Source organism: Onychostoma macrolepis, chromosome 13, assembly GCF_012432095.1.
Source record: "Onychostoma macrolepis isolate SWU-2019 chromosome 13, ASM1243209v1, whole genome shotgun sequence".
NCBI classification, from domain to species: Eukaryota; Metazoa; Chordata; class Actinopteri; order Cypriniformes; family Cyprinidae; genus Onychostoma; species Onychostoma macrolepis.
The window spans coordinates 32,041,451-32,066,464 of record NC_081167.1 but is presented as its reverse complement, the minus strand read 5'-3'; the positions used below and the strand labels follow the sequence as shown (position 1 = coordinate 32,066,464).

At 38.1% G+C, this 25,014-nt stretch overlaps 1 protein-coding gene across 1 annotated transcript; it reads left to right on the top strand.

The window, feature by feature from the left end:
• Positions 1–451: 451 nt before the first annotated feature.
• pwwp2b (PWWP domain containing 2B) lies at positions 452–13,734 on the top strand. The gene is made up of 3 exons (XM_058794906.1): positions 452–997; positions 7,095–8,733; positions 10,662–13,734. Exons 1-2 carry the CDS (start codon positions 735–737, stop codon positions 8,731–8,733), a joined length of 1,902 nt encoding a protein of 633 aa, XP_058650889.1. The 5' UTR covers positions 452–734; the 3' UTR covers positions 10,662–13,734.
• Positions 13,735–25,014: the final 11,280 nt, after the last annotated feature.

Sequence of the window (25,014 nt, the reverse complement as noted above, 5' to 3'; positions counted from 1 at the left end):
AATAAAACATACTTGAAGTTATTTAATTGAGGCCTCCTTTTAAGTTTGCAGAGACAACCATATACTAAATTTATGTTTCAGTTATGTGAGAATCCTTAATCATACTTCATTTGCTTATAATCATATGTGTGTGTGTGTGTGTGTGTGTGTGTACACAAATGCAAGTAAAGTACTTCAATGTGTCAAAATGTCAGTTTATGGGTGAAATAATGTTGGATGATGGATCATCATTCAGTGTGATGGATATATATATATGCAAAAAAAATATGAAATGACATACTTATTCTGAACTGTACTTATATAAAATAATAAGTGATCATACTAAATGTTATTATTATACAATACTTTATATTGCTAACAACTGGGTAACACCTAGTGGTGTGAAGGATAGTGCCACAGATTTATTTAGGGCTGAACTGTGATCCTCAAATAGTCTTTTAATGTCATCTAATGATTCTGGTTCTAAACACGCCTGATGAGGTTGTTTAGTAGCCTGTGTGATCTGTTGTTATGGGCTACTGAATGACATTTTAGTGGGTGTTTTCTGAAAACCATGTAACAAATGTATGATAGTCTCTTTTTTTTTGGTGAATTGGCACACTTTTGCCCTGTAGAATACATAAAAGTGATTCTGAGGTGTGTTCGCGGTTAACGTGAGTTTAGCTAAGAGCTATGTTCCCTGCTCCGGTGATGTCACCGCGGACGGATCCGTCGTAACCGCGTCGGCGGAGCTGATGGCGTCACTGCGCGTCCCGAGCGCGCTGGCGGATCGCAGCAGCAGCAGCGAAGAGCGACGCGACCGTGGCTCCGGAGGCCGGGATCGAGCGACTCCCAGCCGGACACCGAGCGAGGAGACGATGGAGGCTGTAGCGGAGGAGCTGCGGGCCGGCTCCCGGATCCCGGTGACCGTCGAGCAGATCGTCAACGACACGCTGGTGGTGACGCTCACGTACCGGGAGAGGAGCTACACCGGCATCCTACTGGACTGCAGCAGAAAGTGAGTCGCCTTTCTTTGTGTTTTTTGTGCAAAAAACACACTTTGGTCAGGTCAGGCCCAGCAGCAGGCCAGGAGAACACAAACAGGCCTTAATCAGAGACAATGAGAAGAACAGCAACCATCATCATCGCAATATAAACGCGAATAAATCGGCTATTTTGTGTCGGATTGTTAGATTTTTTTGGAGTGTAGGTTGCTTGATGTTTCTGCTTTAGCCATGTAGCATCTGCAGCTCTTTGATGTTACATTGTATCATTTCCAGCTGAAACATTGATTGATGTTTTCACGCACAATTATCATCGAGCTTTTCACGAATTGGGTCACGCAGTCCGTTTAATTGAGTTAAATCATCATTATTCTTCATGAAGGGTCAGATGCCATTGTTATAATAGCCTACCTGGACATGCATTCAGTTTAAAGGTCAAATATTGCTCAGCTATAGGCTCCCTGTTTATTCATTTCATTCATCTCAATGCATTTTAGGAATTTAATTCAAATGTTTTTTCTTATAAAATCACAGGAGGCCTTTGATTGTTTACCTGTTTTCTCATATTTATAATGACCTGTCATTGTTTACACCAGCTCACCTTAGGGCTGCACGATTATGACAAAAATCATAATTGTCTATTATTCCCTTGAAATTGTAATTGCGATTATCACAATTTACATCGAATAATACTTGTACCATTGTTTGAAGCCACTGCATGCCATATTTTTATATGAAAATAAACCAGCTGAAAAAACTTTTATTGCTTTTCTGTAGCATTAAGCCCCAGATGTCAGCTATGCATTGGATTAGCTTCTTCTTTAAATGGAAAAAAGTAAAAATATGCATAGTGTTGTAATATTATGCTTAAACTCAAATTAAAACGATGGGAAAACCCTTAAGTTAACCAGTAAAACACATCTTCAACATGCTGAATAACATAAGTGGACTTTGAACGATTATGTAATTGTGGCATCTGTAATTGTAATCGTGATTAGATATTTGATTAATTGTGCAGCCCTTCATTCCCTTTTCCTTAAAAATGAATCTGTTATTTTCAGGGTTTAATGTAAATAATGTTATTTTCCATTATAAACAGCATATGAACATGGATATTTGCTGGAATATGAGCAACTGTGAGGTTTTTATAACAATATTCTAGAGACGGCTGAGAAAAAAAATGAAATATCGCCTGCATTCCAGAGCTCCATGTAACATTTATCATTCAGTGTTTATATTAGTACGTTTACCCAGTATTACATATATTTGGTTTAATTGTTAAATATTTTGTCAGCTTGTGATATAAACCGTCTACATATGCTCGCTTTTATTTTCAGCTGTTATTAATTGGCAGTTAATCTAATGAAAACTATGGAAATATGAAATATGAATACCTTTTTTGCTAAAGAATGGGCATAAATGTGCCACTTTCCTCCCCATTATTATGCAATGTTTGTTAAAGCGCTGCTTTGAAATGTGGTCAGATGCTGCGATGTTCCTGTTATGTCATCATGTATCACATCCTGCTCGTGTTCAGGAGTCGTGAGTCATCGCCGGTCGCTGGACATATTGTGCTACATTCAGAATATCCTACTAACTGCACATTTTCTGTGTCAATAGATGACCTAGTGATTACACGGCATAGGTGTCCCACAATGCAGTGCGCTCAATTTCCAGTGTGACGAATGTACCAGAAGTATCATCTTTTTTTTTTTTTTTTTTTCACATAGTATTTAATTGAACTACCAAAATGTACATGTTTCTGCACCAAGCATAACTTAAAAAGGAAAATAAGCTGCATGCACTGTAAATTGTAAGTAAAGATTATTGGAGTATGTTTTACTAGAAAATACTGTTTTTCTCCTTAAAAATGTCATTTTCTACAACAGAAAAGTTTCTACACATTAATTTTTGAGTGTACTAAAATAAGCTGTAAATAAGTATATGAAAGATTTATCATATTTTTTTATTGATATAAAAAATCCAAAAGGTAATTGTGACTTTTTTTTTTTTTATTTTTTTTTACTCACAATTCTGATTTTATATTTCACAATTCTGACTTTTTTCCTTGCAAAATTGAAATAGAAATTTTACTCTCTTTATTTTTTGAAAATAACTTAAAAATGCAAAATAAGCTGCATGCACTGTAAAAAAAAAAAAAAAAAAAATAAATATTTTGCAAAGTTTTAAATAAAGGTTATTGGAGTATGTTTGCTAGAAAATACTATTTCAGTCTTTCGACTTAAAAAATTCATGTTTGATTTGAATTATGAAATAAACTTGCAATTGCAAGAGAAAAGTCAGAAATGTACTACTAATTTTGTTTTTCAGAATTAACTTGCACATGGAAAATAAGCTGCATTCACTGTAAAAAATGATTTTTAAATGTTGTAAATAAAGATTTTTGGAGAGTTTTACTAGAAAATACTATTTATGTTTTTCTACTTCAGAATTTCACATTTAGGTCGGTGTGTTCCTTGATATTTCTTCGTGAGACATTTCTACACCAATTGTTTTTCGCTGCACTAAAATAAGTATATTAAACAATTATCATAGAATAATTCTTACTTTCTTAAAAAATAGTCAGCAGAATTCAGTCAGTTCTGAACGGCCTGGGAGTGTTTAATAGCATCTAGTCGTTCGTGAATATTTGAGCTGTTATAAATATTCTGATTATGCAATGAAATGTTTTCCTACACCTACTCGGCTGTGCTTTCTGGATTCTGCCACTCTGTAGGCTTCGAGCACAGGCGCTTCAGGGGTGGGCGTTTTATTTTTCATCAAGCATCTCAGATGATTGGTGTTTATTGCCTGAGGGCTTCTGCCTCTTTTACCCGCAGGACTTCCTTCTAAGGTTTAATTGATAATCCCGGCACAATCAGATTTCAGGGCTGGATGTGAAAACAAGCAAATCTCTTGGCCCTCTCCTGTGTCCCTGGTGGTTTATGGGATTGTTTTTGTTCAGTGAGGTGGAGGGGGGATCCGGATCGTCCCGTTGGTCTCTTTGTCTGTCGTTTCTAACCGCGTTTGGCTCAGGTTGCCTCTTTCACAGACTCCTGCTCACCTCGAGGCGCCAGCCAGAAAAAAGTCAGAATTGCATGCAAAATATAAAATCAGAAGTGTGGGACATAAACTTGCAAATCTAAGAAGAAAAGTCAGAATTAAGACACAATTACCTCTTTAATTTATTGTTCTGTGGTGGAAACAAAAAAACTATTGCGAAACATAAACTCATAAGTATGTGAGACAATAAGTCAGAATTCTGAGTTTGGGTTAAAGACAAATGAGTTTTGAAGCATCAAAACAATAAAAGTTTAATACAGCTTTAATAGTTTTTTCTCTGTATATTAGAATGTGTCCCGTTTTATTTATATTTTTTCTGAGGAAAAACTAATGACTGTCATACATTTTTTTGCCATGATTTACAGAAAACACCCACTAAAATGTCATTCAGCATAACAATAGTTCATATACTAAAAAATCTTGTCAGGCATATTTAGATCAAGAATCATTAGATGACATTCAAATACTCTATTTAAGGATCACAGTTCAGCCCTAAAACACTAATTAATTGTAATTTTAATTTTGTAATTTTTAATCTTTACACTCTTTGCCTCTATTCTTAAAACCACTAGGTTTTTACCATTTATTAATAGTTATAAAACAAATTATTATTATTTTATATATAAGTACACATCAGAATATTATGTATGCTACAGTATTTACATTTTTACTTTAATAAATCTGTTACACTGAATGACAATAGAACATTATTTCAATCATGTGTTGACATTATTTTCACAAGTTTTCAGAAACATTAAAGTAGTTAATGTTAAGTTAATGGCAAGTTAACACTTAACTTGCATTAAATGTGCTTTTCATATATATAAAATAAAAATCACTTTTGTAAATTGAATTTCAGGCAGACACCAAAATGGGACGTCTCATCTCTGATCCGATTATATCTCAGAATTGCAAGAAAAAAAGTCTGAATTATGAAATAAAAATTCAATTGCCTTTTTAATTTTTTTTTTCTTCCCCCGTGGTAGAAATGGGCTTCCATATTATTCAGAGTCATAATTCAGGCCTACTTAATTTTGATTTTAAACTACTGTCTCAGTTTCACAAAAATATCATGAATTTGTATGTAGTACTTGTCTCATTAAATACAAACATGCAAAGTGTTGGAGTATCACCACTGAGAATAATTAAAACTCCTGCAGTAATTACAGCAGTGAGGTGTTGAGGAGATAATGTGTCAAACTGTTATGAAAACAATGTCACAATGCACATAATGATAATAATGGTTATCCTAAAATAGTCTTCATTTGCTTTAAGTTGTGTTTTTCAAATGTGACCTTGACGTGTTTTTGTGAACTTCATCCAACTACGCTTAAGTTCTTAGAGTTTCTAAGAATAAGAGTTTTGAGAGATGAAGCAATTATCTGTGGTGTTTTTTTAAAGGCTATAAAAACAAATAGGTGTGGTTATGTGTTGCATGATATAACTGGTTCACTAACCTGTTTTTCTGGTCAAGAGTCAGCTTGCTATTAGAAATGATTAATCATGTATTTCCATTCTTGAGTGTTTCTTGCAGCACTGTGCTGGCGTTAAAAATAAGGACATTTAAAGGTGACACAAGGTTTTTTTTTTTTGACATCTTAGATTATTGTACACTAAATCAAAAGCCATAAAAATTGCATTATTTGACCTAAACATTAATTGAAATAAAATATAAAAAATGTGTTTTTTTTTTTTCTTGTTTTTTTCAGTTAGTTTCTCATTTTCTTTTAGTTTAAGATGAAGTACTAAAATAACTAAAACTATTTTTTGCATAATGACACAAACACAAAACAAAATGACTAAAACTTTGTAAAAGTTGTTGCTCAGCATCCCGACACTATCTGTTTGGCCAAACAATGGCAGACGGGGCTGTCAGAAAACCAGTATTGTCCTTATTTGTTTTGAGTCTAAGTGGCTTTTAAACAGAAAAGTCTTGACTCAGAATAACAGAACGTCAGGAAGCTTTTGTGTCGATGTACAGAAGCGCAGTATTATGAGTAATTAACCTCCATTACTCTGTCCATTATGAAATTAAATATGCTTTATTGTCCCCAAACAGGAAATTTATAATAGACTCAATAGCCAAGCATTTCGACAAAACCTGATGCATTTAAAAATGAACACAATATTCATACACACTATACTCATCAACCACTCACACAGGTACAAAAAGGCATAAGCGTCACTGATCCGTATTCAACAATCTAATTGATTCTGGTATAAAAGAGTTTTTAAACCTGTTCTGATAAGAGATGCATAATTTTCCTGTCAACTCCATAAAGCCCAAAACACACTGCACGATTTCAGCAATCCTATAAGATCACTGCATGTCACACTGTGCGACATGGATCTTATAAACATGGCTACGACGTGTTCGACAATGACACCTATTGACTCGTACGATACGACGCACGTTACTACAGCTAATACTAGTGGTAAACACAAAGAGCATGATGAAACACACTTTAGCAGTTTTGTTTATGTGTGGAAGCGGTGAAAGAGGAAGAGCTTGAGGTGAGCAGGTTTATGTTTTAGCGCCATGTCGCATTTTTATTGGTTGGTCAGTAAACGTGGGTCGTAGCAGCAAACACACTGTGCGACGATCATGCTGTATCGTACGCTATCTTTGGTCGCACGTGTCTTTGAACCTCTCTCACTTTACAACAAGAGCACCGATCAGAGCCACGATCACAGAAATCGGCACGATTGTTTCACGATGCCAATCTGTCAGTGTGTTTAGGGCTTTAAACCACAGTCTTCATAAGTAATACAATTTTTGGTGAAGTCTCTCACAAACCCAATTAACATGAGTGTCCCACATAAGAGATTTACCTGCATGCACTCCTAACTACTTAATGCTATGATTGCACCTGTGTAATTCTTGATTGTGAACAAATACAGGCATATGATCACCAACACCCTTAGGATTAAAGATGATTTCCTCCGTTTTCTTAGTATTTACTTTTAAGAAATTAGCATCACACCACTCAGCAAATGAGTTGAGTGAAATTATTGGCTCTTATGTTCCCTCTTGACTCTTTTCCGTAGGACTGGGCTGTTTTGCCTTCCAGACGTTGTTGGAAAATCCGAAGAGAGCCTCATATTGAGACCGGACTGTGAAGTCTCGAGTGAAGAGGCTTCCTCTAAACCCGTTAGTCAGCCGACACAGCGACCAAAAGATGAGAACACGGAGCCTGAGATGGCACCTCCGCCCGTTCCCGTTCCCATCCCGGTGCAACCGGGTCAGCCGACATATCCGCCGTACTTCGAAGGCGCCCCGTTTCCACAGCCCATGTGGGTCCGGCATACATACAACCAATGGGTACCGCAACCGCCGCCACGTCCGATCAAGAGGAAGAAAAGACGAAGTCGAGAATCTGGAAGGATGACCATGAGCACAATCCGACTGAGACCTCGGCAGGTGCTGTGCGAGAAATGCAAAAACACACTAAACAGCGACGAGGAGAGCAAAGATGGACCAACGGTGCCCAAGACGTCCAGGAAGGAGAACACGCTTCAAGCCGACGAGGACGCCAAAGCGACCCCAGCCAAGAGGAAGGACGACGGAGAAAACAACAACAAAGAGTCAAAGAGACGAGAGGAATCGACGGTCTATGACAGCAAACGCTGCCGGAAGGACAAGAAAGACGATGAGAAGTTTCCCAAAAGGGACGTCGTTCCCCATAGTCCCGTGATTAAGATCTCTTATAGCACTCCACAAGGTAAAGGCGAAGTGATGAAGATCCCCTCGAGAGTTCACGGTTCTGTCAAACCCTTCTGCCCGAAGCAGCTTCTGCAGAACGGCCACGGAGAGCCAAACGCTTCCAAGGAATCCCAAAAAGTCTTGCAAACTCCTGTAGACGCCATCCGAACGGGTCTTACTATTTCCATTCCCAAACTCAAGCTCCCAAAGTTGAGTAATCCGGACGCCCCTTCGCCCAAGATACGCTTGAGATCCCGGGCCGACGGAGCGGAGCAGGTGTCCGTGTACGAGGCAGAACTGGTGGACGGCGTTCGGAGGAAAAGTCCTAGAGTTCCCAACTCTCAGTCTGAAGATGGTGCGGAGAAGAATTCGCTGGAGCTTTGGTCAGGCGAGGAAGTGGAACGGCACGGAGACTTGACTTTACTCATCAACTTCCGAAAGAGGAAAGCAGACTCCTCAAGCCTTTCCGTGTGCAGCAGCGACAGTCTAGACGAGTCCAAGTCGTTTAGTTCCGATGGAACGTCGCCGGAAATCTGCGATCTGGCTCCAGGCGACGATATCTCGGTCTCGTCTTCCTCTCAAGGGGAAAGTAAGACTGTTCCTCCTCTAACCGTGCGACTGCACACTCGCAGCATGACTAAATGCGTGACCGAGGAAGGTCATGCCGTAACAGTGGGTGATGTTGTTTGGGGGAAAATCCACGGATTCCCTTGGTGGCCTGCGCGGGTGCTCAGTATTAGCGGTATTCGTAGAGAAGAAGGCGAGGTCGATGCTCCTTGGCCCGAAGCTAAAGTCTCCTGGTTCGGTTCTCCCACCACCTCCCAACTCTCGGTTGCCAAACTCTCGCCCTTCCGCGAATTCTTCAGGTCACGCTTCAACCGCAAAAAGAAAGGGATGTACCGCCGTGCCATCATGGAGGCTGCCAAGGCGGTGGGACACATGGGTGCCGAAATCACATCTCTACTGGCTCACTGCGAAACTTAGGTGAGTCTCTTGTCTTTCTTTGGGTGAAATGACAAGCAAGGCATACTTTAGTTTTGACGTATTGCAGATTGCTTTCAGAGTATTGAGCGCACTCGACCCATGCGCTCTGGAAAGTTTAATCTTTGTCCAGTATCTGTGCTATTTCTCTCTAGAAGTTATGAGCGATAAAATTGTCTTTGCGCTTACTTAAACTGTTGTTTTTGCGTATTGTTTTTGTTGTTCTGCATATTGTTCCCTTTTCAGATGTAAAACAATGGCCTTGGGCCAGTGTCGCCACCTTGTGGACCAAAAATTGCAATTGCGATTTAAAAAAAAAAAATTTTAGTTTTGCTTTATTTGTTGGGCTGCACATTATATATCAATATGACTATATAATAGTTGTTGTTATTATTGTTATTACTAAGTAAAATATTATTATTATTATATGTTATTATTGTAAACAAATTAACTATTTAGGTAAAAATATGTAACTATAGTAATTTTTTATTTTACAGTCTCTTTATCCATCTAAAATAAATAAAAGTATGGTGGTTTAATGTTTCAAAATTAATAAATTAAAATCAAACCACCTAACTTTTATTTTGACCTAAATAAACTTACTCTGAAACTCTAAAACCCGTTGCACATATTTACTTAGTGAAATTTTGCTATTGCATTGAGCCATAATGTGATTTCAGTTTTATTTTGATTAATCATGCAGGCCTAATATCTGTTTGTCTATTCGTCTCCAAAAATATTCAAGGTGCAAGTGCATTCTAAACGTACAGAGTGACCACAGTTAGAAAAAAATCAGGCAATGCACGTACTGTTAATATTGAAATCTGCATAAGGTGCACCTAACATAGACCCCCGCGTACGTGTTAAAAAGAAAGTATACTTCAAGCTTTACTGTTCTTTGCATTCTTTTAAAGGAATAATTAACCCAATTTTTCATTTATTCACCTGCATGCTTTACCAAATCCAAAAAACTTATTCTTCTATGGAACATAAAAGTAAATGATTTGCAGTTGTGTTGATGCTGCTCTTTTCACTGCATGAGTTTTAATTGAGTACTTTTAGGTTGTTTTAGTAGTGCTTTGATCAGGGCTTTCCCAGTGTGCTTTAGATGTATGGTAATGAGCAGCGTGGACATCCTGCTAAACATCTCTTTTTGTGTTCCACAGAAGAATATCATGCAGATTTGGAAAGAATACATACGTATGAGTACATGGCATCACTTGTGCTTTTAGGTGCACATTTTCTTTAAATTTCATGATCACTAAAAGTTATTGAAAACAGTAGGCTTGATTTCTGTTTTGCATAGAAATGTCTTTAACTTCCCGGTTGGTTCCCATGGCCTTAGTTTCTTTGGAGATTGCTAGGTCACCTCATGTTTATTGAGGATCAGATGCAGTCTTGGTTCAATATTGTCTCAAGATCACAAACCGCTCCCACTGCCAGTGTTTGGACTCCCAAATTTCCCTTCAGCCATATTTAGTCACATCCACCACTGCTTTGCATGACTACTTGTCTGCAGATCCAAACTTCAGTGGATTGTTATGTATCGTTTGTGCATTTTTATGCATGCATTTTTGCGTAACATTTGTGCATTTTTATGCATGCATTTTGATGCTTCATTTATGCATTTTTATATGCATGCACTATTATGCATCATTTGAGCATTTTTATAAATGCATCTTTTATCCATCATTTGTGCACATTTATCCATGCATTTTTTTAATGCATTTTTGTATTCTCTTTACATAAAATCCTTGACTCACAACAAACTCCCAATGATTTGTTTTTAGCATGTTAACGTCATTCTCAAATAAGCATATCAATGCATAGTGCATGCAAATACTGGGTTTAAATAATGCAATTAATTGCATTTTTATCAATACTGAACACTGTTCTGTCTGTTCATGTATCTGTTTGTTTTTTCTCCGCAGAGGACGAGGACAGCAGTGGACTGGCTGTCATTCAGGGTTTTGCAGGCGCTCCCAGGATGTGGAGATCTCCCCAGACGGAGAGCGCCTTCATTTGCCACGGATATCATGAGGGAAGGTGCTTTATTTCCCCCCACACGCGGCTGTTGGAAGAAAACGCGATGCGCGGACTGTGTTCGAAGGGGCCACGAGGAGAATGTGGGAACCTCGGAGCGAACAATTCCCCCGTTTGTCTCTCCATCTTTCATTTGTTTGTTTTTTAGGACGTACATTATATTAGAACAAGTAGCTCGACACTAAATCCGAATGTATTTATTCACACACACACAAAAAAAACACTCGACCGGTGACTGGCCTCCTGTAAGATCACACTGCTGCTGTTTCTTATGACTCTTACGTCCGTTTAGGATCCAAACGGAACGACGAATATCCGTATTATAATACAAAACGACAAGTCTTACTGTGTCTGTTTCTTCAGATTATGAAAATGTGAAATTCCTTTTTGCATCATGTAGGTCTTACACCATGCAGTATGTCAGTTTGTCCGTCGTTTCACTTTCTCTGTCCTCTCCAAGAAATATATCTCTTGTATGTCTCTCCATCCTCTTTTTCACTCTTGATTATGTGATGTTTTGCTTTAATTATTTAATGTGTCACGTTAAGAGAAGCACTTTATCCGTACCTTGGTGGCCTGCTGTGAACACTAACTCGAGTTTGCAGACTCTCGGAGGAGCCAACCCATCGCTTTTGAAGTGATTTTTAGTTTTTATGCAGATTTCGATTAAAGGACGCTTTCAGGAAGTTGTGTACACTGTATTCTCACGTTTAGCCCAGTTTACTTTGCTTTCCTCCTTTATGAAATGTTCCACTGGAGATATGGAGAGAACTGTACGCTCCTATGCACCGTCTCTTTTATTAAAGCATAAAAAGCAGCGTGATCATGTGTGTGCTGAATGAGTGCAGCTGTATGTGGGCTTGAATATCTGTGTCTGCTGTGATGCGGGACCTCCAGATGGCCGGACTGACCTGCAGGCGTCGAGCGCTTTATATCTGCCATGGCTCGACACGGTGGAGTTTTTTAATGTGCTGTAAATAGAATAAAATATAAAAGCAATGCTCTTTTGCACGTGTGGTTTAGTTTCCAGACGCTGAGGTAAATGAGGCACTCACTGACTTCTCGTTTATTACACTCATCTGCAGTTTGCTATCAAACCCAATGCTTTTCATAGCTGTTGCCTAAACAAAGCTTGTGCCTTTGTTAAATGTGAAAGCGTGTTGCCAGCCGTATCATTTATGCATTTAATGCATAACTTGTGCATGCATCTTTTATCCATCATTTGTGTTTTTATGCATGCATCTTTTATGCATGCATTTTTGTATTCTCTTTACATAGTCATTGACTCGCAACAAACTGTCAGTGGTTTGTTTTTAGCACGTTGACATAATCAAATAAGCATATCAATGCACAATTCACAAAAATATTGGGTTTAAATAATGCAACTGGCGCTCGCTGACCTCTCGTTTATTACACTCATGTGCTGTTTGCTATCAAACCTGATGCTTTTCATAGCTGTTGCCTAAACAAAGTTTGTGCCTTTGTGTTAAATGTGAAAGCGTGTTGACAGCCGCAGCAACTCATGACGCAAGATCTCTGAGGGTCTTTTTGTGGAGCCTCAAATGAGTGGTTTGCATTCACAAACTGTGGTTAACATCATGTATTTACTGTTTGACTTGGATGAGAAGGAAGGCTAAAATAGACGGCGTCCTACTCCGCTTCAGAGCTTCATACGGCCCTATAAACATTCGATTGGCTGCATTTAACCTTTCATTTTATTGATAGATTTGAAAAAGCTAATTGGCAGATGAGTTTGTTTCTGTTTATGAAAGACATTGTAGTGATTGCGTTGTGAAAGACTGATTGATTTCATCACTGCAGAGCTCTTGATGAGCTTACTGAAGCTTTCTGCTGTTGTGTAATCAGACCTACTTGCAATAGTCAAGCTTATGTGTGTCTTGACCTGTGTTTGGTCTGTTAGTTCACTCAACTGACTTCACACACACACACACACACACACGCACGCACACAGCTGACGACTAAACTAAAGGAATGCAAACTGGTCATATATAGAGATTTAGAACTCAAATTAAATGTCATGTATTCTTAAACAATTAGCATTACAAGGTTTGTGGTCGGTAAGATTTGTAATGTTTTTATATCTTCGAATCACCAAGGCTGCGTTTATATAATCAAAAATACAGCAAAAAAATTGTGAAATATTATTGCAATGTAAAGTAGCTGTTTTCTATTTGAATGTTAAACTGTAATTGATTTCTGTGATCAAAACTGAATTTTCACATGATCTTCAGGATTCATTCTAATATGCTGATTTGCTGCTCAACAAACATTTCTGATTATTATCAATGTTGAAAACAGTTGTGCTGCACAATATTTTTGTGGATACCGTGATGCATTTTATTTTTCAGGATTCACAGATAAGTTCAAAAGAACTGCATTTATTTGAAATGGAAATCTTTTGTTGCATTATAAATGTCTTTACTGTCACTTTTCATCAATTTAATGCTTCCTTGAGGAATAAAAGTATTAATTTCTTTTACACACATATCTTACTGACCTCAAACTTTTTTTTTTTTTCTTTTTTTTCTTTGAGTGTTGTTAGTCATGAGGTAGAGCACTCTAAGGTGTTTTTGGTTAATGGTTTGTATCTGTAGGAAACTGCATTCACAACCAAGTTCACTTTCACGTTGTGCCATATATTTGAGTGAAACTGGTTGTCCAACAAGAAAAGTTTTGGACAGGAGTTGATTTTATCATGATGAATTGAATGGTTGAAGATGGTTAATGAGAGATATGTGACAGCTGAAAAGAAAATAATTTCAGAGCAAGTTATTACTGATGAACGGCAATTACAAATGGCCCTCTTTTTTACTTTAAGAGCTGAATTCTGCTGCACAGTTTGACATTCTTAATGAGGTATTACGTGCAAAAACTGTTCATATTGTTCCAAGCCTTTGACTTTCTCTGAAGAATCTTTTTGCAGCCATTTTTTCATACATTGTCTATCTTGTATAGCACCACTTGTTATTTTATTGAAAAAAAAAAAATATATATATATATTACATTATAAAATCTTTTATTTTATGTAACTTCAGACTGTTATGATACTATGATTATTTTATTTTATTTATTTATTTTGTTTTTGTGCTGGGTTGGATGGAAAGGAGCTGTGTAACCGGTACACACATACTTTTTTCTGTACAAAATCGCAGACGTAAGTAGTGGTCAACCGAAATATCTGCCGATATTTTTTTTACTTTACTTTTTTACTTTACTTTATTTTTTTTTACTCTGTCTGATTGACACTTCTGACTAAGCAATTATTGCATGAAACCTTTAAACTAAGTAAACAGATACCAAAAATAATTATCATGTGCTTTACTATTATTAATGGTTTAATGTTTTTGTACAATTAAAAAAATAAAAAATAGAAAAAAAGATATGCGATACACGCAAGTCCTGATCTGAATCCAATGATTCGCAAAATGTGCTCCGAAGTCCCGATCTGAATAAAATGATTTGCGATCCGTGCTTCGAAGTCCTGATTTGAATCAAATGATACGCGATCCGTGCTCCGAAGTCCCGATCTGAATCTGAATCTAATGATTCACGATCTGTGCTCCGAAGTCCTGATTTGAATCAAATGATACGCGATCCGTGCTCCGAAGTCCCGATCTGAATCAAATGATTCACGATCTGTGCTCCGAAGTCCTGATTTGAATCAAATGATACGCGATCCGTGCTCCGAAGTCCCGATCTGAATCTGAATCAAATGACTCGCGATCTGTGCTCCGAAGTCCCGATCTGAATCAAATGATTCACGATCTGTGCTCCGAAGTCCTGATTTGAATCAAATGATACGCGATCCGTGCTCCGAAGTCCCGATCTGAATCTGAATCAAATGATTCGCGATCCGTGCTCCGAAGTCCTGATCTGAATCAAATGATTTGCGCTCCGTGCTCTGAAGTTCTGATCTGAATCAAATGATTCGCGATCCGTGCTCAAGTCCCGATCTAAATCAGTGATTCGCGATCTGTGCTCAAGTCCCGATCTGAATCAAATGATTCGCGATCTGTGCTCAAGTCCCGATCTGAATCTGAATCAAATGATTCACGATCCGTGCTCCAAGTCCCGATCTGAATCTGAATTAAATGATTCGCGATCCGTGCTCCAAGTCCTGATCTGAATCAAATGATTTGGCGATCCGTGCTCTGAAGTTCTGATCTGAATCAAATGATTCGCGATCCGTGCTCCGAAGTCCCGATCTAAATCAGTGATTCGCGATCTGTGCTCCGAAGTCCCGATCTGAATCAAATGATTCGCGATCTGTGCTCCGAAGTCCCGATCTGAATCTGAATCAAATGATTCACGATCCGCGCTCCGAAGTCCCGATCTGAATCTGAATTAAATGATTCGCGATCCGTGCTCCGAAGTCCCAATCTGAATCAAATGATTTGCGATCCGTGCTTCGAAGTCCTGATTTGAATCAAATGATACGCGATCCGTGCTCCGAAGTCCCGATCTGAATCTGAATCAAATGACTCGCGATCTGTGCACCGAAGTCCCGATCTGAATCAAATGATTCACGATCTGTGCTCCGAAGTCCTGATTTGAATCAAATGATACGCGATCCGTGCTCCGAAGTCCCTATCTGAATCTGAATAAAATGATTCGCGATCCGTGCTCCGAAGTCCCGATCTGAATCAAATGATTCACGATCTGTGCTCCGAAGTCCTGATTTGAATCAAATGATACGCGATCCGTGCTCCGAAGTCCCGATCTGAATCAAATGATTCGCGATCTGTGCTCCGAAGTCCCGATCTGAATCTGAATCAAATGATTCACGATCCGCGCTCCGAAGTCCCAATCTGAATCAAATGATTCGCGATCCGCGCTCCGAAGTCCTGATCTGAATCTGAATCAAATGATTTGCGATCTGTGCTCCGAAGTCCTGATCTGAATTCAATGATTCGCAAAATGCGCTCCGAAGTCCTGATTTGAATCAAATGATACGCGATCCACGCTCCGAAGTCCCAATCTGAATCAAATGATTTGCGATCTGTGCTCCGAAGTCCTGATTTGAATCAAATGATACGCGATCCGTGCTCCGAAGTCCCGATCTGAATTCAATGATTCGCAAAATGCGCTCCGAAGTCCTGATTTGAATCAAATGATACGCGATCCGCGCTCCGAAGTCCCGATCTGACTAAAAAGATTCGCGATCCATGCTCCGAAGTCCCGATCTGAATCAAATGATTCACGATCCGCGCTCCGAAGTCCCAATCTGAATCTAAATCAAATGATTTGCGATCTGTGCTCTGAAGTCCTGATCTAAATCAGTGATTCGCGATCTGTGCTCCGAAGTCCCGATCTGAATAAAATGATTCGCGATCCATGCTCTGAAGTTCTGATCTGAATCAAATGATTCGCAATCCATGCTCCGAAGTCCCGATCTAAATCAGTGATTCGCAATCTGTTCTCCGAAGTCCCATCTGAATCTGAATCAAATGATTTGCGATCTGTGCTCAAGTCCCGATCTGAATCAAATGATACGCAATCCACGCTCCGAAGTCCCAATCTGAATCTGAATCAAATGATTCGCAATCCGTGCTCTGAAGTCCCAATCTGAATCAAATGATTCGCGATCTGTGCTCCGAAGTCCCGATCTGAATAAAATGATTCGCGATCCATGCTCTGAAGTTCTGATCTGAATCAAATGATTCGCAATCCATGCTCCGAAGTCCCGATCTAAATCAGTGATTTGCAATCTGTTCTCCGAAGTCCCATCTGAATCTGAATCAAATGATTTGCGATCTGTGCTCCGAAGTCCCGATCTGAATTCAATGATTCGCAAAATGCGCTCCGAGGTCCTGATTTGAATCAAATGATACGCAATCCACGCTCCGAAGTCCCAATCTGAATCTGAATCAAATGATTTGCGATCTGTGCTCCGAAGTCCTGATCTGAATCGGTGATTCGCGATCCATGCTCCGAAGTCCCGATCTGAATAAAATGATTCGCGATCCGTGCTCCGAAGTCCCGATCTAAATCAGTGATTCGCAATCTGTTCTCCGAAGTCCCATCTGAATCTGAATCAAATGATTCGCGATCCGTGCTCCGAAGTCCCGATCTAAATCAGTGATTCGCGATCTGTGCTCTGAAGTCCCGATCTAAATCAGTGATTTGCGATCCGTGCTCCGAAGTCCCGATCTAAATCAGTGATTTGCGATCCGTGCTCCGAAGTCCCGATCTAAATCAGTGATTCGCAATCTGTTCTCTGAAGTCCCATCTGAATCAAATGATTCGCAATCCGTGCTCTGAAGTCCCAATCTGAATCTGAATAAAATGACTCGCGATCTGTGCTCCGAAGTCCCGATCTGAATCAAATGATTCACGATCTGTGCTCCGAAGTCCCAATCTAAATCAGTGATTCGCGATCCGTGCTCCGAAGTCCCATCTGAATCTGAATCAAATGATTTGCGATCTGTGCTCCGAAGTCCCGATCTGAATTCAATGATTCGCAAAATGCGCTCCGAGGTCCTGATTCGAATCAAATGATACGCAATCCACGCTCCGAAGTCCCAATCTGAATCTGAATCAAATGATTTGCGATCTGTGCTCCGAAGTCCTGATCTGAATCGGTGATTCGCGATCCATGCTCCGAAGTCCCGATCTGAATAAAATGATTCGCGATCCGTGCTCCGAAGTCCCGATCTAAATCAGTGATTCGCAATCTGTTCTCCGAAGTCCCATCTGAATCTGAATCAAATGATTCGCGATCCGCGTCTCAAGTCCCGATCTAAATCAAATGATTCACGATCCGTGCTCAAGTCGATCTAAATCAGTGATTCGCAATCTGTTCTCCGAAGTCCCATCTGAATCTGAATCAAATGATTCGCAATCCGTGCTCTGAAGTCCCAATCTGAATCTGAATAAAATGACTCGCGATCTGTGCTCCAAGTCCCGATCTGAATCAAATGATTCACGATCTGTGCTCCGAAGTCCCAATCTAAATCAGTGATTCGCGATCCGTGCTCCGAAGTCCCGATCTAAATCAGTGATTCGCAATCTGTTCTCCGAAGTCCCATCTGAATCTGAATCAAATGATTCGCAATCCGTGCTCTGAAGTCCCAATCTGAATCTGAATAAAATGACTCGCGATCTGTGCTCCGAAGTCCCGATCTGAATCAAATGATTCACGATCTGTGCTCCGAAGTCCCATCTGAATCTGAATCTGAATCAAATGATTCGCGATCTGTGCTCCGAAGTCCTGATCTGAATCAAAAGATTATGAAGCATACGTATGCTCAGATTTGATCTTAGAGTGTGTGTGCGCTTAAATCCACACCAGCGTTAATATTTGTAAAAACTCTCTTTGACGTGGAAAAGCGCTTGGTGTCACGTCAGGGTCTGAGCAGACGTACGCACTTTTTCTTGTTTGAGTACTGCAGGTTTTTGAACATGTAAGCTGTTCTTGCAGCTCTCTGTTCTAAATAAAAGGATTTAGATGATGACTGGTGATCTTTTTTATGTTAATGACATTAATTAGAAGTCATTTACAAAGCAGAGAGCTGAAACCATTGTTGCGCAAGTTCATTTGCGATTCATAGATTTCACATCTGAAAGGGAGTCATGCGAGCGTTTTCTGTGCATACGTTCATTCTATATCACATACGCATATTCGAGCGATGATCGTAAGATCAAATTTAGGATGGTTTCTGTTCAACATTTTATAAATGAGGCCCCCGATCTAAATCAAATGAATCGCGATCTGATTGGTGTGGTTCGAACTGTGAATAATTTTGCGACGCAATGATTTAACTGATTCAGAGTTTCGAAAAGCTCCGTTTCACCCTTCACTATGTAGTCTACTTTTTAAAATCATTACAAGCAATGTCGAAATCCGAAAATGAATGGCTCTTTTGATCTGGTTTTTGCTAGTGAATCATTTGAATGGAATGATCGATGTCATGAGTTTGAATCAATCAGGGCTACGTTTCCCAAAAGCATCGTAAGCCTAAATTGATCGTAGCTCCATTGGTTTCAATGGGTGTACGATGTACTTAAGCTTACGATGCTTTTGGGAAACGCAACCCAGAGCGGTTCCATCGTAAATGACTCGCTCAATTGATTCGGTTCGTCTGTTCATCTTTTCGCATGTTCAGTCATGTTTACATTACACTGAACACACTGTCAGCACTACTGGCTCAGCTTGCTAGTTTTATGACAATAACTGAAATATTGAAAAAAAACAGCATATGCTGGTTAGGTAGGTTTTGAAGCATGGATGCTGGTTTGAGCTGGTCCTTAGCTGGTCCTGTGCTGGTCCTAACATCAAATCTAACACAAATCTAGGCACACATTCAGGTGAGGTAACCGGTTTACTGCTAACTAGTGAAACACTTCATTAATATGACGAGCTGCAGCTCAAAGGAGAGTCAATCTCTTGAATGAATAAAGAGTAAAATATGAAGTGCTGTTGGTCTGATGATCTGCGGTTCTAGTGGTTTCATGGTGAATAAATCAGGTCTGGATGGTTCTGTGTGTGACATGAGCTCTTCTCCAGCACAAATATAGTGATGAAATCTGAGCTGTTCTGGGTGTCGTTGAGCACAGACGCTCTGATCCATCTGCCAGCGATCACACACGGCGTAATACTCGTCTCCTGAGTGTGCTTGAGTTTCCTGAGACTGCCTTTGGCATTGTTGATCTAAAAACACACTTGTGTAGGAGAGAAATACACTGAATCCCTCTTCTTGTTCACTTCCTCACGACCTGAAGACCTGGAAGCACACAGTCGTTCAGTTCAGTGCTAAGAGCTCATAGTTAATGTTAGTTTGTGTTAAACGTCAGAAGAACAGGCCCTGATTAACCAGCTGAGAGAGACCTAAAGCACAGCTGCTCTTATAAAGTCCTTCAGACCACAGAAACTCATTCTGACTCATCAAATCCAGCGGTTTGACTAGTCATGAAATCCTTCTTCACTCGTCATCATCATCATTCGTGTGGTTTTCATTCTGCTGAATTTATGGTTTCATTTCCTGCGCTCATGACTAAACGGATCCATGTCGGGAGAACTGTAGAAATGTCCATATCTCAGCAAAGCATAAGAAACTATGTTTTGCGTAAAGAGAAGGATACATGCATTGAAGGACCCTTAATTTCTTATTTATTTTTGCATTGAGATATCATTTTCATTGACCGCATGACAAAAAAAAATCTCATTACAGTAATGCACAGAAAAATGTATAATTAATTAAAGTGCACAATGTATTATTTTAGAAGTGTAGTTGAAGTTTTACATTGTGGTAATGTTTGTTGTACTAAACTGAATTTATATCAATTTTATAGAGAGATTTGGATGGGTTCTTTAGTGTATTATTATTATTATTATATCATATATTAGTATATTATTTTTGCCTTACAGTAATGGAAATTGGAGTTTTCATTTGCCTAATTGTCAAAAAAAGTCAAATGTCAAAATTAAAAAAAATAAATAAAATTGTTTTTTTTGTTCTTTCATTTTTGTTTCAATTTTTTTGTTTGTTTTAAGTCTGAATAATTTTTATAAATTTTATTCAGTTTTAGTATTTTAGTCTAATTTAAACTCTATCTATCTATCTAGAAAAATACCTGAAAGAAATAATATTTGATATTCTAAGCTGAAAGCTATAAAAAAAAAAAAAAAAACCCTCATTATATATGTATATGTATATGTATATGTGTGTGTGTGCGTGTGTGTTCAGTAATGAAGGGTGCAGCGCTAGTAAAACAAACCCAGCTCTCTAGATGCTCTCCAACACCTCACATGGATCTTTTCTCCTACTTTTCTCTTTCAAGACGTCTTGAAGGCCTGCTCTTCAGCATTGATCGGAGCGTGAGCATCGTTCCAGTCTTATTGACGTCTTCTGCATTGTAATTCAGTGCTGTAGAGTCTGTGTGACTGTGATTCAGTATTGATCGCTCACACAGCAGCTGTCACACATTCACATACAGCATTTCATTTGCTTCAATAGCCTGCTTTAAAACAACATGACTGTAGTATCAGTGTGGAATCAGTCAGAACAGCGTAGATACTAAACAACATTAACCTGGAGCTGTTGAGCTTCTAAAAAAAAACACCATAAATCTATATCTCAAGCATGTTCCAAAAATATATTCTCGTGTGTGTGTGTGCCGATAATCTTTCACACATGCACACTTCCACATATTCAAACTTAACAAGAAGAGTGAGATCCAATGGCGTTTAATTCACCTTTATGAGATTATATGAATATGCTGATATGTCAATCAGTGTTATTTTTTCATTGAGAAAGTATAATATTTTTATTATTAGTTTTTCTTTTATATTTTTCATTTAATTTATTTATTTTTGTTTAATTTTTTTGTAATTTTTATTTTGTGTTTTTGTAATTTTTATTAGTTTAAAAAAATATATATATGGCTGTAATTGCATTCATTTTTATTTCAGTTTTAGTTATTTTGGTATAAATATTTGTTATTTTATTACATAAAGTTAAACTGAATGAAAAACTATTAATAGTTCTTATTAATAGTTTCAGTTAGTTTTATTTTTATATTTTTATTTGACCTTTTTAGTAACTTTTATAGTGTTTTTGTCATTTTTATTAGCTTTTTAAATATGTCTAGGGTTTTTATTCCTTTCTATTTCAGTTTTAGTTATTTTACTTTTTATATTTTAGTTAAGTACATCATGCTAAACTAAATGAAAAATTATTAATAGTTTTTATTAATCCTTTTCATTTTTTCATTTTATTTTTTTCGTTAAAGTTTTAGAGATTTTTGTTGTGCTTTTGTTATTTTTATTAGTTTTAGTTTTTTTAATATGTTTCATATTTTTATTGGTTCAGTTTTAGATTTAGTTATTTTAGTTTTTATATTTGAGTTATTTTTGTACAACAAATTAAAGTAAATACAACTAGATTTCTTTCTTTGTCAACTAGCTGAAATAAAATAAGTTTAAGTTTTTTATTTAAGTATTTTTATAACAAAAACAGTTTTATGGTTGTAGCTTTAGTAACTATAATAACACTGATGTGAATAAGTCCAGATTTTCAGTAAATGATGTCTGTTCCTCAAACAAAACATCAGAATACTTGGAAAACAGTCTTGAATGATGGTAATGATACTAAAATGGTGTTTTTGAATCTTGACAGCTCCTATACATCCGTTATACAGGAAAAGTGAATCATAATCTAAACCTGTTGTTGTGTGTTCGGTGAACGGATCAGAGAGCGCTGATGGGAAAGAGACGAGGACAGAGGTGAGCTGAGCTTTAAATAGACTCACGGCTGAAGCCTCTTCAGGCCGCAGGAGGAACGTAATGAAGCTCTTCTGCTCCCATCCCCCAAACACAGCCTCCTCAAAATGGGTTCGAATGTTAACAAAAGCAAACAGGCTGTGTAAATATTTGCGCTGCGAGACGTTTAGAGCGACAGGAACGGCATTGAAGCCTCGTCAAACTGAAGAGTTTGTGAAGAGCAGTGTTGTGTTTCATTGTGAACGTCTTAAAGACAGATAGAAGGATCTGCGTTTACTCCCGCTGCTCGAGGGCGTCTCCGTCTCTCTGAGGAGACGCTTTTCTTCCGGGATTCAGATTAAAGTGTGACACACACTGGAGACTTTATTAAGATTCCAGTGTCTGTGCTTTCATGAGCTCATCACAGTTACACATTCATAAAGAAGGGCTGTGTTTCTCACCTCAGCGCTTTATGATGATAAGTTGGTTTGAAATACCGAGTCTTGCGGTGAGACATCTGAAACCATTAGAAATGCATTTGAAGTGCTTTTGGTTTGACTAATTAGTTTATAAAGAAAATTAATATTAAAACATCACAATAATCCACAGCACTCCAGTCCATCAGTTAACATCTGGAGAAGACAAAAGCTGAAACAAATCCAGCATTAAGACGTTTTTAACTAAAATACCATAGAGTCTATAATCCATAATAACTCTTCCTGCAGTGAAGAAGTGTTCTGGTCTGAATCAGGAGAGAAATCTGCAGATCAAGCAGCGTTTAAAACAGTCCAAAACAGCTCTAAACAAACACGTGGCTGGATTTTGATGTGAGAGACAACAGAAGATTAAATTAATTAGATTAATTATCAGATTAATTAAACATCTTAATGCTGGATTTGTCTCAGCTTTTGTCTTCTCCAGATGTTAACTGATGGACTGGAGTGCTGTGGATTATTGTGATGTTTTTATCAGACTCTCATTCTGACGGCACCCATTCACTGCAGAGCAAAGAAACACACTCTAACAAGAGTTTTTTCAGTGTATCAGATCAGCCACTTATAAGGGTTCATTTCAGTTAGTATGCTGTCTTTGTAGACAGCGAGACAGTTTACTAGCAGTAGAACATTTAGTATTTGATTCCATCGGCACTGACTTGCTCACAAACACTTTTTAAAACTAAGACGATCTTTATAAATGTAAATTGTCAATAACGCTAGAGGCCTTCGTTGGGCTATTAATGGATGTGAACTGCTTTAACCTCTGTGTGAGTGTGTGTGTGTGTGTGTGTGTGTGTGTGTGTGTGTGTGTGTGAGAGAGAGAGAGAGAATCATGTCTCAGTCTGTTCAGGTACAGAAGGAAATGCCGTGACTCAAACTCACCCGGCGTTCAGTGCGTCATTCTCAAAGTATGTCATGTAATGAATCACTCGCTCTTCACTCAGACTTCCATCGGCTTTGATCTTTTCTTACAACATTCTAGAAGCTTCTCTTTAACATTTCATTTCCATTTAATTAGACACTAAGAGATGAAACCGCACCTTTACATTTGAAGCAAACGTATTATGTCAAAATCCCATATCAGGTCTCTCTCTTATGATTAATATTAAAGTTTTTGGTCATACTATTAACTTGCAATCCTTGTTTCATGGCTCATGTGTTATAGTTAACCCAAAAAAAAGAAGAAAAATATTATTTTAAATTAAATAAATGTTAACTGAAATGAAATCAAATGTAAAATATTTAATTTCACTGTTTACAACATATTTATTTAAAATATATCATATATATAAAAAAGATATGTATTTTTGCTATACTGAAAAACACATTAAAAATATAATATATAATATGAAAATAAACATTTTTGCAAAAATAAATATTTGAAACACTTTCATAGTGATACTAAAATAACACTGGATTTTATTCAGGCTTTTTTCGTCTTCTGTTGCTCAGGGCATCAGGGAGCCGCTCGTTCCATCCTCACCCACAATTCCTTGTGCTGTCGCGTGATTGGACGGTGTGACCAGAACCCAGCTGATACTGAAGACACACCCGAGGCTTTGACTCCCATGAGGCCGTGCACGCGTGAGTCAATGAGCCGCTGACTGCTGAGAAACGCCTGAATCTGACCATCTTCATCTTCACCAGGTCATCATCTCTGTATTTAATTGTTCTTTTGGCTTGTCAAGCTCAGTGTTCTCTCTGTTAGAGATAATTGACTGAGTTTTAATGAACTTTTTTTGTAACAGAAAATATATTGTTCTTGGCACAAACCATAAGATTTTTGGAGATCGTTGGACAATTTTGCAAATTTTGAAAGAGATTTCATTAATAAAATGCTAAAAATATATATACATATAATATATCTCTGATGTCTGTTTTCCACTGTCTGTGAGTGTTTGTGTGAGAGTGTGTGTGTATTATGATCGATACCTTCCTGAACACACACACACACACACTGTATAGTAAACAACAGTCATCTTACACCAGGGATTTACTCAGGAAAAAACACTTCCTGACGAAGCTCTCTCTCTCTCTCTGTGTGTGTGTGTTTAGTTATAGTTTGAGGACATATTAGTCTCCAGAAATGAACAAAATCTGTCAGAAGCTCTTTCTGGGAGATCCCGTAACATTTCCAGCCTAGATTCATAAATAAATAAAGAATTTTTAGGGTTATGGTTAGACTTTGGCTTCGTCATTATGACACACTTTATATAAAAACAGTCTATGATATGCTTTCATTTATAAAGTCATTACAGAGATCATCTCTCTCTCTCTTTAGACTGAGATCTGAGTCACAGACGACAGCAGAAGAGACTGAGGACGAATCTGACTGTGATTCACTAATACTATCTACATGAACACACACACACACACACACACACACACATACATACATACATATACATTAAACTGGATGTTCTCATAAAGTGAGTCATTTGTGACCCTGGAGCACAAAACCAGTCATAAGGATCTTTTTTTTTTTAATAAATAAAAGCTGAATAAATAATCTCTCCATTGATG